The following is a 16,135-nucleotide window of genomic DNA, read 5'->3' on the forward strand; positions in this document are numbered from 1 at the left end:
CCATCTATAATGTTCGTAAACAAAGTTTTTTCAAAAAACGAAAAAAAAAAGTTTTTGCTTCATATATATATATATATATATATATATATATATATATATATATATATATATATATATATATATATATATATATATATATATATATATATATATATATATATAGTGGTAGGATCAGGAGGGAAGTAACCAATCGGGGGGAAACATTTTTTTTTTTCGTTTTTTGAAAAAACGTTGTTCACGAACATTATAGATTGGATGAAAATAAGAACATTTAGAAGAGACACTTCGTGATGAATATTATTATTTTGGCGGAAAAACGCTCGAAGAAGTAATATATAACAATTATCGTGTTTTTCGAGCGTATGTTGAGGTTTTAGACATTGGGGTTTAGATATTAGGGTTTAGATATTAGGGTTTATAGAGTTTAGATATTAGGATTTAGAAATTTAGGGTTTAGGATTTAGATTTAGGGTTAAGATTTAGGATTTAGATTGAGTTTTTAACACGAACGGTTTAGAGTTTAGGGTTTAGGGACCCAAAACACCAAACCCTAAACCCTAAATCGGGCTAAATTTTACTTCACAAAACATGAAGAAAAAAAAACGTTAACATTCTTCACGAGCAATATTATCTTCAATGTTATTTTTGTCGATCGTTTTCCCGCCAAAATAATAACATTCATCACGAAGTGTCTTTTCTAAATGTTCTTATTTTCATCCAATCTATAATTTTCGTGAACAAAGTTTTTTCAAAAAACGAAGAAAATTTTTTTTTTTGCTTCCCCCCGATTGGTTACTACCCCATTGATCCTGCCCATATATATATATATATATATATATATATATATATATATATATATATATATATATATATATATATATATATATATATATATGAACAACTTTTTAATAAGTGCTCGAGATATAATTTAAAGAGGATATTAGAGGATATGGAAGTGCTGAATGGTTCAACACAGAACGCTAAATGGTCCAACATCACTTGTCATTCAGATGTTACAAACAAACCCACCGAATGCCGAATAATTTAACATTTATCGTTGAACCATTAAATTATAAGACAATCAAACACAACACTAGACAATCAAGAACTAATAACAAATACAAATACAAAAAAAAAAAAAAAAATAAATAAAAATTACGAGTGTACAAACAAAAAGATAAAAATATCAAACCTTAATCTTAGAGAAAGGAAAATAAAGGAGTGGAGACAGAGTCAGTGGGTTACTGGTCCATCACAAAATGGTGGAAAATGCGGTGATTATTCTTCACTCGAGTCCTGAAACAACTCAATTGCTCATTTTGAAAGCAATTTTTTAGTGCTTTAACATCAGGTAATTTTTAATAATTTTTTGTAACATATATTGTATTTAAAAAAATAGTATGCAGAACAAACTCAGCTGAAACAAAACCTTAATTCCCATATAAGATTGATGACCCGATAGCTAAATTAAGGTCATTCAGCCAAAAAGCAATTTCTTAGAATAATTAACCACTTAGTACACCGACTACTAATCATCAAAGGTAATATAAGAGTCAATCACGTTCTTCTACTAACTAATGGAAATACATTTTTGGTATTCTATTGTGAAATTTAATTAAACAATTGTAATTGTATATGAACTTATACCCATGGTTTACAAGTCAATCACGTTTTTCTACTGAGTAGGAAGGAAAAAAAAAAAAAAAAAAAAACAAAAAAAAACAAAAAAAACCCCTATGTTAGTGTCTACAAGATACCTAAAAATGGAAGGTAGCACGCAAAGAACCATCCTATACGCTCTTGATCATATGACCGTTCCACAATAGAACACCAATTTCGCCTTCATGTTTTTGGCTTACCTAAAGATAAAATAGGATAACTTAGTGATGTATTCCTATCCTAAATTTAAGTAATAAAAAATTCATTGCCTTTAAAAAAAAGAAGAAGATATAAATAGAATAACTTAAATCATTGTGGTTAAGAAAACCTCTTAATCTACACTTAGCAAGATAGACGGATCAAGCATAGGGCTAAAGAGGTTCAGGTTGAAACAGGCTGCTTAATACTTCCAGTTGGGTTGACCTGGATATACCACCGTAGATACTCTCTGGGTATATAATTTCATAATATATGTAATATATTATACTATTATAGTCTGTTTTATTTGTTGAAATAGCAAAAAACAAACAGAATAACTTGATAGAAGTCCTTTTAGTAAGTAGCAACTAAGTCGAAAAACAAATGGAGCTTTATTTTTGGATACAATCATAATTTTCGATTTTCATTATGCTAATTCTTTGAATCCATTCCAGATATAGCAAGTTGTACGCATTACAAACAGACTTTAGTTTTTTGTTGCCCTTTTGACACGTTAAAGATCAAACATAACCCAAGTTGACCCATTAACTAGTAAACAGGTCAAAGGATGCCACATGTAACATTAAGTGCAAGTGTTACCTTCCTTCGTATACTCTTTGTTTTAGTCAGCATGTTCACGGAACCGAATGACTTTGTTGATGAAAGACTTCTCCTTCTGGTAACTGCGTGCACATATAATTAAAGAAAGGTTAATTAAAGAAATATAGTGTCATAAAATCTTCATTATACATTGTATATTGTTAAAGAGACATAGTGCCATATATCAGCGAGACAACTTACATGATAAACGATGCAAGGATGAAACATGCAAACCCAATCGAAATGTGAATGCAGAAAGTTGGCCAGAAGTTATCACGATCCAGGAATATTCTTTCGGAAACTAACGTTGATACACTTGAAAATACCAAAATTGTCCAACCAGTAGGTAAACAGCTTTGGAAGGAAAATGAAGAAGAATCCTCCTACAAGGCAACATATAGAGTAAAATTATGTATTTTTAAACAAACCTACAGGCACAGTATAGTGATGAAAGGTTGCTTGCAGATTCTTAAGGTATACCTGAAAGTAACGCCTGATAAATATGGCAGAGTATATTATACGAAAAACCATATCTAACTAGCGGTCAAGGAAGCGTAATATAAATTTCAATAGGATAGGATGTTTTAAATTATTCAAATTGTTATTGAAATAACCATCAATTCAGGAAAGAGATATATGGTACAACAGGAAGAGCTAGGAGCGTACAGGATCAAGGCTACTAAGGCCGAATAGATATATATTAACAACGAAAATGCCTATCAGTGTTAAAAACTTTGAATGGTTATATCAAGTAGAAAAACGTCATAAATAACCTTTTCGCAATGGCTTCTAAGACTAATACAATATCATACTACACATAAGTATAAGTATATACAATTATACCACCAGGATATAAATGGATATTATGACACTTAATTTTCCTAGTTTCTAAAGAGTAAATCGGGTGAAAAAAAGGGTAAAATGAAAATGATTCAGAAATACCCAAAGAGTATTTTGAGAGTATACAACCAACAAAACCAGTTTGTTCAAAAAAGTAGTTTCTTACCCGATACTATATTTTTTGCAGCCATATTTTACAGAGATGATGATAAGAGTCCACCACTGGAAGTCAATGGGAATTGGCTGAAGGATTCAGTCAAAGTCAATGGATGACTAGTGCAATCAATTTAATTAATATTGGGAGGAAATTAGGGAGCAGTTTATGTCCTTAATTTTAGTAATTGAATATTATAAATTAGAGGCTAGTTTTTCATTCTGGGCATCCAGATTCATATTGTTTCAGTATCTTGTTCTTGTAATCGGAGACCGTGCCCCTCTCGAATCGGGCCACTATCCTTTGTTCCTAATAAAATCTAGCCTATTTTAAGTTCTATAAATTTTGTTCCTATCATTTGGTTCCATTGCCGGGAACATCGAAAATGGTGCAGACCCGGAACAACTCAGGAGACGGAAGCAACCCTCCTGACCCAATCGCAGTTCAGTTAGCAGCCATAGCAGCAAAATTAGAATCCATTGAAACGATGAAGGAAGATATAGCAGCGTTGAAAGCAGGAGAACACTCTCGTGGAAGCAAGACTGACGAAGGGGAAAGTTCATGGAGGGGTCGACAGCGACCTTATAACAAAATTGATTTCCCAACTTTTAGTGGTGGTGATCCTCGTGGATGGTTGTTAAAAGCAGAAAAATATTTCAGATATTATCATATTCCTGATCAGGACAAGGTGGAGGTAGCTTCAATGCATTTAGAGGGTGATGCCTTGGATCTATATTCTTGGCTTTCTAGCGACCAACCAATCCTTTTCTGGGAAGAATTGGTCCAAGCCCTTACCAATAATTTTGGTCCAGCCGAGTTCCAAAACCCGGATGAGTTTCTTTGTAGCATCAAACAAACGGGTTCGGTCCAAGAATACCGTAAGGAGTTCGTGAAAAGATCGTCTCGAGTGTCAAACTGGCCTGATCATTGTCTCTTAGGAGTCTTCTTGAACGGACTTAAAGATGAGTTGAAATCTGATGTAAGGATTCACAAGCCACGTATAGTGTAAAATGCAATGAGCCTGGCTTTGGAGTTTGAATCTAAACTCTCGTCTCATCGTCCAGGAAAAAATACTCCTTTGTCCTCAAGCGAAAAAAACCTTCAGTCAGACTACAAACCAACACCTTACACCCCTGTTCCAATATCCTCCCAACCAAAAAATACCCACCATGATATGGAAAAGCAAAACCGATTCTTGAAAGGGGAATGCTTTAGATGCGGCGATAAATATGGACCAGGTCATCGATGTAAGACCGGTACACTCAAGTTGTTAGAAATAGAAGATGATATGGAGGAACCTCACGTAACCAAGATGCCTAATTTTGATCAGGACCTGGAAGAAACTGCTGAAATCAGCCTGCATGCTATCTTAGGGAAGCCACACCCTACAACAATGAAGGTCCTAGGTAAACTACATTCTACTGAAGTTTTAATTTTAATTGATGGAGGTTCCACGCATAATTTCATCTCGGATGTCTTGGTGAATGAACTCAAATTGGCACCTCACCCGGTGGCGCCATTTGGTGTCCAAATCGGTAATGGGGATGTGATTCGATGCAACAACATTTGCAAAAATCTTCCTGTACAGATTCAGGAACTCAAAATTTCTCAAGATTTCCATCCATTTTCTCTTGGAGGTGCTGATCTTGTTTTGGGTATCCAATGGTTAGCCACCTTAAACACGGTTCAAGCTAATTGGAAAGAGATGTTCATGATATTTACGATAGATGGGAAGCAATACAAGTTACAAGGTGTCGCATCTGACCCCAAAAAATCATCTAGCTTTCAATACCTAGCCATTGACCCAGATCATCTACCATGCATACCAGCCCCATTACAGTCCCTTCTAACCCAGTATACGGCTGTTTTTGAAAAACCTCAGGACCCACCTCTTGTTAGATTTCAAGATCATTCAATTTCACAATTATCCAACTCAACTCCACCTAATATCCTCCGTTATCGATACCCTAACTCCCAGAAAACTGAGATAGAAAAGCAAGTAGAGCAGCCAACAAAATGGAGTGTTTACTTACCATGGGCTGAATATTCATATAACACCGGATACCACATAGCCATCGTAACCACTCCCTTCTCGGTTGTATATGGCTGGGAACCCCCTTCGTGGTTTCCCTATGTGGCAGGAGAAACAAAAAACGCAGAGATGGAGCAACAATTAGTTGATCGAGATGACATGATAAAACATCTCTGTCAAAACCTTCAAAAGGCCAAATACAGTATGAGAAACCAAACAAATCAGAAACGAAGGGAATTCAAGTTTCGGGTCGGTGATTATGCCCACGAATCGTTTTCTTTGGTACCAGTCACACCATTACCCATAACCAAAGACTGGGAAAATGATTCACAACCAAACTCGGTCATCACACATCGATGGGTCTATGAAGCTGGCCAACCTGTCCTAGAATTGTTGATTTCATGGTGTAGCCGCCTTCCAGAAGAGTCTACATGGGAAACCTATGATTTAGTGGCTGAACAATTTCTTGCAGTTCGTCTTGAGGACAAGACGTTTTATCGGGAGGGAAGTAATGATAAGAGTCCACCACTGAAAGTCAATGGGAATTGGCTGAAGGATTCAGTCAAAGTCAATGGATGACTAGTGCAATCAATTTAATTAATATTGGGAGGAAATTAGGGAGCAGTTTATGTCCTTAATTTTAGTAATTGAATATTATAAATTAGAGGCTAGTTTTTCATTCTGGGCATCCAGATTCATATTGTTTCAGTATCTTGTTCTTGTAATCGGAGACCGTGCCCCTCTCGAATCGGGCCACTATCCTTTGTTCCTAATAAAATCTAGCCTATTTTAAGTTCTATAAATTTTGTTCCTATCAGATGATATCAAAAATAAATTGGCACAAAAAGGGTTCCGGTATTAGGAACTATACCCAACTGATTAGGTGGCTCAAAAAAATGGTTTAAAAAATGTTTTTGCAGCCATATTTCATAAGGACTCCAAAAATGGTTTTCAGATGTACACAATAAAGGGCATACCATCACAACGAAATAGGGTAAGGTAGAGTTAGTATTGCTACATCATAACACCAATGTAGGCCACACGGAGTAAAGGATGAAGGATACTCAGGGCATTTGCAAAAATTAATCCAACTGCACCAGCTGACCGGATGAGCAGAATGTTAAGGACTACGTAGATAAATGAAAACAAAACCAAGGAATTGTTTGACCGCTTAAGTTGACTCTCTGTTGCAACTGCGTGCAAAAAGGCTTCGGATGTTCCTATAAGAACAGAAAAATCAATCGAAATAGTGAAGTTAAGTTCCTGTAAAATCTGTAGCATTAGGGCATTTGTTAAGATCTATACAAAGTCTACATTTCTATCATTATGTATCTAATCCCATTACAACACTACAATTCCCTTATTACTATGAGTAGTAAGGTCAAGTTATGAAATTAAATGGTTAGATTTTTTTACTCACGACAAACCAGCTGGATCCATCTCTCTATCGAGCAACCAAAAACAACATAACTTGATCAAACTTATTAGTTTTAGGGCTCTAAATCTATTTGAATTTTTTCCTTTATAGCTAACTTATTTGTTTCTTTTTATAATTTTAGATACATAGATAGCCCAAGTTCACCCATTCATAAATAAATGGGCTGATATCAGCACATCTGGTCCTGAGTAAGAAGTAAATGATGATGAGGGTGTTTTCATGTCTTGTATGATTACATATATACATATTAAAAATTTAAAATCCTTTCAAAGAACATCGTTACCACATTAAGCAAACAACAATGATGCAAATTAGAATTTCTATGCCGTGCAAAAAAGGAAGACCATCCACTCAAACAACAAAAATTAGAATTGGGTTAAAAGGGTACTTGTGATTCTTGTTTTTTTAGTACATTTGTTTTCAACGAGATCTTATTTAACAACAAAGAAAGAAGAAAGAGAAGAAGGAAATGTAACATACCATTCATCGCCAGAAGAACAACATACAAACAGTAATATCGAAGAGCTGTAGAGGCTTCACCATCACTCCATTTGCGACCATATAACAATCTTACAAGAGAGTAAGAATAGCTGGGCCCAAATGCCATAAACACCATTCCTAAAAAACATGTACCAAGAACATGAACCAATATATATATATATATATATATATATATATATATATATATATATATATATATATATATATATATATATATATATATACACACACACACACACACACACAAAAACACACCTATCATGAACAACAATTTATTGTGCAACACCATACCAATTAATGTCACAAGTTTCAAAGCATCTCTTAGAGAAGTCTGCAATCTTCGTTTTTTGTGCATGTCATCTCCTGCCAATAAATGTAGAGAAATTTACTTTATAAGTAAGAATGTAAGATAACCTAAGAATTACATGCCTTCTTGCAGGTAAAAAATTCTTAAGTTTAATTCTGACTGTAAATTTGCAATGGTATCTATGGAGATTACAGTTACGCATATTTTGAACATAGGTCAAACTTATAGTCAGCTTTTTTGGCAAGCTTAGGTAAAATGTACCCTTTCAAAATAACATATAGAATTGTGTAAGTCAAAGCTTTCTTGACGCCACTAGTAGGTCAGGTTCTACTACGAAATATATTGGCACATTTTGATTTTAAAACCACTCAAAACTCAAAAGAAAAATACTTATATGAAAAGTAGCAAACCATCCAGCGGGCTAACATTTGAACCAAATCTGTTTTGTATTGAATGGATTACATATAAACTAGCTAAATAACCAATCACAGCACAATACTTTACTTCCCATTACATGATTGAAGAAAAAGTTATAAAGATAATTAGACCTGATGCAGACCTCGCAAATGTTGTATACGAACTCTCCTCAAAAGGAAGCAGCACCAACCTTACGACCAAACTACCTAAAACACCATGATTAATTAGCCTTCTTTTATTAATACTGACATGGTCAATCAATGTAGTCCTTGTATAAGATCTTGAGAAAGAAGCAATATATTCAAAAAGATGCATACCTAATTTGTCAACAAGCCCATACACAGCTTGGTTATATGGTGTATCAAACCATACAAGAACCATCTTTTCACCTTCTTGAAGGATCAACTTTTGGAACGACTGAAGGGTAAATAATGTACACATTTTTGAAAGCTGCTTATCAAATTTTCCTACCCTGAATACATTGCAAGTTATTTGCATGACAAGAACAAACTTAAAAACAAATACAGATGATGATACTTTATGTAATGCAAGCCTTCATATAACAGATTTACACCTAACTGACACTCCAATTTCATTCATCAATCATGCTTAAAGTTTTTAGAAACAATAAATTTGTAGTAACGCAATTGTTTCAAGAGAACTAATACCAGAAAGGAAAAAGAATGGAAAGTTTGTATCCATGAAGTAAGAAATAACCCCAATAGCACAAGAAAATGCATCCTCCGTACGCAGTCTGAGACAATGCAAATACAATAGCTCTCTCCTGCAAGACGTATTCAATCGTTAACATAAGTACAAGAATATAAGCATTTAGTTGACACTTATAGGCAACTACAGAGACTATATTAATTTAATGGTTATCTAACTTAATGGCTCAACGGCATATAGCAATTTAAGTATCAAAAATACACTTTTTGCTACAATAGTCTTTAGCCGCATTTGAGTAGTTTCCTATGTAGATATTTTTTTTTTTACCCATTGACCAAGTATGACTTTGACTGAGTTTAGACCGAGTAATCCCGAGTTTTGACCAAGTTTGTCCGAGTAATCAGGAGACTATTTGCCGAGTACTCCAAAGTTCAGCAACACTGATTATCACATGACAACATATTGTGTACTTTTAAAATAAAATATACCATTAGCAACAGAAAAAATTAAGCTCGTTAGATAATTACTAACGTTCAACGACCGATCAGTGTATAACTTTCTCACAAGCATGCCATAGAAGACGTTCAACAAATAGGTACGGATGGTGGATATTCACAACAACTTTGCTTACTGTGTCGATTTGCATGACAATAAAGACGTAAACTGTTATGCATCTTAGCAGAGTTGCTGCAGTTTCAACCATCAAACGAAGTTTGAGAAGAAGCAGATTCTGTGAAAGTATATATAAGGGTTCTGCCAATAGCTCCAATATACAACCAAGCGCTGCAGATTGACATCAAATTTTCTAATAGTTATTTTCATAGCATCTAATTTGCAGAAAAGCATTATGAAAGTGAGGTTATGAACTTCAAAAGCAGAACTCACACATTACCATTAATTAAGATGGCTTGTCCATATGAGTTTGAGAAACTTAAAGCTTGAATCCAGAAGACAAATACACATCCAATAACTGTAATAAGCACTCCCCATGGTATAGTTATCCAGGCTAACTTCAAAAGCTTGGCTACATTTTCACCGGTTAAAGGACCTTCGCTGCCAAAGAACGTTATTTTATGATTAACATACCGAAAAGTATCATTTACCCTCACTTTTGGACGTAACAATAACGTAAAACATAACATGATCATGATGATGTAGAGATCTGTGTAAGGGTGTTGGATAATACCATCTAATGTCTGCCCTCATGCAAGCTCTACGGAAACCTTCTCGACTAAGGAACAATACACACGTAACGAATAGATGAAACTGCACAGCATATAGCTGCAATTTCAAGATAAATGAAATAAAAAGTGTGAGGAACATTTGGAAACATAAACCTACAGATACGACAAAGGTAATGCAAACAAATTGAGAAATCCACCTGCCTTCTATTAACATAATTACAGTGAAAAAAAGGGAAGCAAGATTTGTAGAAATCAAATAGACAATGTCTAAAACTCCTAGTATCTTAGAAAAAAGGGAAGTCCAAAAGGTTAGAGACAACTGTAGAAGTTAAACTTAATACATGGATATAGGAAAACCTTATACAATCAGCTACTGATTAAGTAACACAAGGGTTGTTTGGTGTTACATAATAAATAAATATTTTAAAATCGCAAATAAAAAACAATATATTTATGTATAACACAAACAGAATTTAATCTACTCTGATATAGTATTATCCCAGGAACATAATTCAGTAGTGTCAAATTTTCTAGTTAAGACATTAATCAAACAGATGCAGCATGTTTAATACAAGTGAAACTAATACTTTGCTAGTTACCGCGTAATCTTGTTGAGTTAAATGCCTGACGATCCATGAATTGAAGATAAACGGAATTCCACGAGATAAGAACTGCGTAGCTGGACATAAATTTTCAGTTTAATAAAATTAAGAAGAAATTTATTGAGATAAAATGTAGGGTGGTGGTAAGTAATACCTAATAAATACTTGAATGTGCGTGGAAGATTATCAGCAGCAGCAGATTTTGCTTCATCTGTCATAATTTAGTTGGCTTTTTTTTTTTTTTCTATCATCAATCGATCAATTTCTCTGCTGCATCGATCAAGATACAGAGGGGGTTGTAACTTTAAAGACGATTCAACCAAAAGCCCCAAATATCCTGGACAGAACATAAGCTGTTAGATCATTTCATTTCGTGAGACCACTCTAACTTGAGGTTATTTCCTTTCTTATTCTTTATATATTTAATTTAATATTTAATATTTAATTTAATTTATATTTATATTTATATTTATTTATATATACATATACATTTATAACTAATAACTATAACTAAATTTATAGAGAACCAGAGAACTACATTTGAAAATATAAACTGGTCAGACTCATCACATTATCACAGATTAGGTGCAAAAATGGACAACTAAGTGCAAATTATCACAGACTCAGCATAACTATACCAACTAGTTAGAGAGGTCCCAATGGTTTCGTCTTAGTCCTCCAGGACTAGACGTCACATCAGCGCCATATCAGCACTTCCTTCTCAGGAAACCCAGACTAAACACTCCCAACAGTCCCTTCCTTCCATTAATTAATTAAATGTACAAGTTTAAAAGCAAAAAGTACTATATAAATGAACACCATCTTCCGTCCTGAAATATTTCACAAAAGCACGGTTGAAGAGACGAACTGGAGGGCGGCTCCTTGGGCGGCTTGCTGCCATTGGTGTCCTCCTGGGCGGAGGTGTGGGCGGGAGGGAGGACAAGACCGATGAAATCTCTCTTATCACGCTTCTGTTAATCAACCAACATGGGGACCTCACGTGCTATTTGCTATTTGCTAAAGAGTTCGCATTAATTTTTTTTTTCTGGAGCTCGTCAGTGGTCCGGGGCCCGAGGTGGTCCGGCGGCGGTCTGAAGGCACCGGAGGCAAACCTGGGCGGTTCGGAGGGCGGTGGTGCCTCATGGCCTTGATGGTCCTCGGGGGCCTGAAGATGGTCTGGGGCCCGTGGGTGGTGGGGTTTGGGTTTTCGGTTATGGGTTATGGTTTCGGGTTAAGGGGTTAAGGTTTAAGTGTTATGGTTTCGGGTTTGGGGGTTTTGGGTTTAGAGTGCAGAGGTTTTGGGTTTAGGGTTTAGAGTTTATGCGTTATGGTTTAGAGTTTGAGGGTTAAGGTTTAGGGTTTAGGGGTTATGGTTTATGGGTTACGGTTTAGGGTTTAGTGGTTTGAGGTTAGGGTTTAAGGTTATGGGTTAGGGTTTAGGAGTTACGCCTTAGAGTTTAGGGTTTGGGGTTTAGGGTCCGGTGGTTAGGGCTTAGAGGTTATGGTTTAGTGTTCAGGGGTTATGGTTTAGAGTTTAGGGGTTTTGGATTTTGGCGTTAAGATTTTGGATTTAGAGTTTAGGGTTTGGGGTTAGGTTTTAGGGTTTTAAGGTTAGGGTTTAGGTTGTAGAAGTTATGGTTTAAGTTTAGGGGTTATGGGTTTAACGGTTAGGGGGTTAGAGTTTAGGGTTTAAGAGTTAAAGGTTATGCCAACTGTGGTGACCCGTCCAAATCCACTTGGACGAATACTGATAATGCTAAAAATAAACACATATTTCATAGCATTATTCCTCAAGAAAGACAAGATTTTAGTTGCAATTGTTCTATTTACAAGTGATATTCATTTAAATATTAAAAGGTGAAGACAAAAGGTAGATTCGACGAATTGAAGACGCAAAGGTCCAAAAAGCTAAAAAGTACAAGATACAATCAAAAAGGTTCAAATTATTGATGAGAAACGTCTAAAAATGACAAGAGTACAAGAGGCAAAACGCAAAGTACACGATATAAAATAGTACGAAAGGACGTTCGAAAATCCGGAACCGGGACATGAGTCAACTCTCAACGCACGACGCAACGGAGCGAAAGTTACAAATTAATTATGTATATAAATATAATATAATATATAATTAATTATATAAATTATATATATATTATATTTATATAATAAAACGTCGGCAAAGAAAATCCAAAAAGGGATGAGCTGTAAAAGCAAACTCCGCGACTTGCGGAGTTTGAAGGGTTAGAGTACCACGACTCGCGGAGAAACCAGGTCCCAGAATGTCTATAAAAGGCAGCGAATTCGACGAGTTTTATATATCCTAATTCTATCTATCTCTCAAAAACGTATATATATATATATATATATATATATATATATATATATATATATATATATATATATATATATATATATATTTATAATTTTAATTTTAATTTTAATTTTAATTCTAATAATAAGAGTATGTTAGCGAATGTTGTAAGGGTGTAAGTCGAAATTCTGTCCGTGTAACGCTACGCTATTTTTAATCATTGTAAGTTATGTTCAACCTTTTTAATTTAATGTCTCGTAGCTAAGTTATTATTATGCTTATTTAATACCGAAGTAATCATGATGTTTGGCTAAAAATATTTAAATTTGGGTAATTGGGCTTTGTACCATAATTGGGGTTTGGACAAAAGAACGACACTTGTGGAAATTAGACTATGGGCTATTAATGGACTTTATATTTGTTTAACTAAATGATAGTTTGTTAATTTTAATATAAAGATTTACAATTGGACGTCCCTATAAATAACCATATACACTCGATCGGACACGATGGGCGGGGTATTTATATGTACGAATAATCATTCATTTAACCGGACACGGAAATGGATTAATAGTCACTAGAATTATTAAAACAGGGGTGAAATTATGTACAAGGACACTTGGCATAATTGATAACAAAGTATTAAAACCTTGGGTTACACGCAGTCGATAACCTGGTGTAATTATTAAACAAAGTATTAAAACCTTGTTACAGTTTAAGTCCCCAATTAGTTGGAATATTTAACTTCGGGTATAAGGATAATTTGATGAGGATACTCGCACTTTATATTTATGACTGATGGACTGTTATGGACAAAAACCAGACGGACATATTGAATAATCCAGGACAAAGGACAATTAACCCATGGGCATAAAACTAAAATCAACACGTCAAACATCATGATTACGGAAGTTTAAATAAGCATAATTATTTTATTTCATATTTAATTTCCTTTATTTTATATTTCATTGCACTTCTAATTATCGCACTTTTATTTATTGTTATTGTATTTAATTGCACTTTTAATTATCGTACTTTTTAATTATCGCAATTTTATTTTATCGCACTTTTATTTATCGCAATTTCATTATCGTTATTTACTTTACGCTTTAAATTAAGTTATATTTATTTTTAATATTTTACATTAGGTTTTAACTGCGACTAAGTTTTAAAATCGACAAACCGGTTATTAAACGGTAAAAACCCCTCTTTATAATAATAATATTACTTATATATTTTTGTATTTTTATAAATTAAAACTAATATAGCGTTAAGCTTTGTTTAAAAGATTCCCTGTGGAACGAACCGGACTTACTAAAAACTACACTACTGTACGATTAGGTACACTGCCTATAAGTGTTGTAGCAAGGTTTAAGTATATCCATTCTATAAATAAATAAATATCTTGTGTAAAATTGTATCGTATTTAATAGTATTTAGTTGTAAAAATAAAGCTATTTTATATACACCTCGCATAACAATCAAGTATTTTTGGCGCCGCTGCCGGGGAATGCCGAAGCGAAACGCCACATAAAAAAAAATTCTTATTAAGTTTTAATTAGTTTTTGTAAAATATATACTTTTTAAATATAAAAAAATATATATAAAAAATCAAAAACCGAAAAAAAAATATTTATAAATTTATTTTTAAGATTTTTATTTATAAAATTATAAGTATCTTTATTTTTATTTTAGTTTTTAAAATATAAGTTTTATTAAATTTATATAAATATATTAATTAAATTAAAAACAGAAAAATAAAAAAAATAAAAATAATTACGTTGAACCTGTCGAAACTTGACCTGTCTCTTTTGAACCTGCAATCTCCGCGACTTGCGGAGATATTGAACCGGGCCAACCGCGACTCGCGGAGCCGCCCTGGCAGGCTAAACCAGAAACCTAATTTCGCATTTAATACGGAGTAATTAATTATTATTATTATTTAAACCCTAATTAGGTTTATTATTATAATAATTTAGTTTAAGTTTTTAATTAATATTAATTAGTTTAAGTTATAATTTAATTAGTATAATTAATTATAATTAGTTTTAATATATATAAAAATTAAGGCTTTTATAAAATAAATATAAAAATAATATTTCTATAAAAATTGTAATCTTATCATTTTTAGCTTCTTTTTATATTTGTTTCTTTTTAATTATTTAATCGTAATATTTGTATTTTTATTGTTCGTAGTTAGTGTTAAATTTCGTAGCATATTTTTATTTCTAGATTTTTAGGCCTTGCCGTAAAATCCCTTAAGTGTTTATTCCTTAGATTAAGATTTAGGTACTTTAGAATTTTGCGACGCCGTTCGACGCGCTACTTTCTTATTTTTATTTTTCGACGCCTTTTACCTATGTATCAATTATCACTCCAATTAGTAATCTCAATTTGCAATTTTAATTTTAAGTTAGTAATAATAATAAGGTTGGGTTAGTCGAGTGTTTTAAAGTTTTATAGTCACTATTTTTCTTTCTTATTTTTCGACGCCTTTTATTTTTTCAACCCTTTTCTTTTTCGACCTTTTTCGACGCGCTCTTTTTCTTTCTCATTTCTCGACATTCTAGTTTTAGGACATAGATTTTTATTCTATTTCTTCTCTAAATTTCTTAAAATTGCGAAAATTTATTTTAAGTGGTTAAATTGATAGACATCAAAATTTTCTGGTTCGTAATAATAGTTGGATTTGTACGTGGACCGGGTTATTGGAGCCAAACAGTACTCAATTATATTGAGACCAAACGAATCCTGCCCCTCTGCTGCATCTTTTGGCTATTCGAAACGTGGGCAAAATCAGAAAAGTCTATTAATTGAATAACTTATATAATTTTTCTTTCCTTTTAAAAACTAATAGGATATTCAGTGAATGCACCGAGCAAGACGTTCACCACCTTTTGTACGTTCACCACCTGTAACTCGATCAAGACATCTAGCAAATATTGTCGCCGTTGATTTTTCTTTAGAATCGTCATCCAGTCGACCAAGTACTCCAATTCAAATTTCCGATAATCCATTTTTTGAACCCAACCTCACAATTGAGAATCCGGAGAATATTCAGGGACAATTCATAGATCCTGAACCATTAATTTTTCCTCCGGAACCACCAATCATTCAAACAGAGATTGTTGAGGAACGAACCATTAAATCAGAATCCTCTAGTGATTCAGATTCAACAAATTCAATCATGGAAAATCTGGAACCTCTAAGTATGGAAGACCGA

The 16,135-nt window shown here is 33.6% G+C and overlaps 1 protein-coding gene across 4 annotated transcripts; it reads right to left on the minus strand.

Annotated features, from left to right (window-relative positions):
- Positions 1–1,218: 1,218 nt before the first annotated feature.
- On the minus strand, positions 1,219–10,837 carry LOC139894609 (uncharacterized). Of its 4 annotated transcripts, none has more exons than XR_011775104.1 (15): positions 10,756–10,837; positions 10,599–10,678; positions 10,002–10,096; positions 9,708–9,868; positions 9,447–9,598; positions 8,815–8,930; positions 8,464–8,618; positions 8,278–8,352; positions 7,714–7,785; positions 7,402–7,539; positions 6,548–6,703; positions 2,938–2,990; positions 2,659–2,840; positions 1,758–2,540; positions 1,219–1,296 (listed from the first exon to the last, which is right to left on the minus strand). XR_011775104.1 is itself a non-coding variant. In XM_071878002.1 (15 exons), the coding sequence occupies exons 1-14, from the start codon at positions 10,817–10,819 to the stop codon at positions 2,480–2,482; spliced, it is 1,560 nt and encodes a 519-aa protein (XP_071734103.1). In that variant the 5' UTR covers positions 10,820–10,837; the 3' UTR covers positions 1,565–1,859; positions 2,458–2,479. The 4 variants fall into 4 exon arrangements, 3 of the variants coding, with proteins under 3 accessions (XP_071734103.1, XP_071734102.1, XP_071734104.1); XM_071878002.1 differs by lacking the exon at positions 1,219–1,296 and having other exon boundaries at positions 1,565–1,859; positions 2,458–2,540; XM_071878001.1 differs by lacking the exon at positions 1,219–1,296 and having other exon boundaries at positions 1,565–2,540.
- Positions 10,838–16,135: the final 5,298 nt, after the last annotated feature.

This window comes from Rutidosis leptorrhynchoides, chromosome 2 (genome assembly GCF_046630445.1).
Source record: "Rutidosis leptorrhynchoides isolate AG116_Rl617_1_P2 chromosome 2, CSIRO_AGI_Rlap_v1, whole genome shotgun sequence".
NCBI classification, from domain to species: Eukaryota; Viridiplantae; Streptophyta; class Magnoliopsida; order Asterales; family Asteraceae; genus Rutidosis; species Rutidosis leptorrhynchoides.

What these genes read in the sequence shown, in the direction of transcription:
- LOC139894609 (XM_071878002.1), bottom strand. Translation starts at nt 10,819, where the DNA reads ATGACAGATGAAGCAAAATCTGCTGCTGCTGATAATCTTCCACGCACA. An exon ending in TAACTCAACAAGATTACGCG is followed by an intron (nt 10,097 to 10,598) that starts GTAACTAGCAAA and finishes TTGAAATTGCAG; the next exon opens with CTATATGCTGTGCAGTTTCA. An exon ending in GAAACTTGTGACATTAATTG is followed by an intron (nt 7,540 to 7,713) that starts GTATGGTGTTGC and finishes CATGTTTTTTAG; the next exon opens with GAATGGTGTTTATGGCATTT.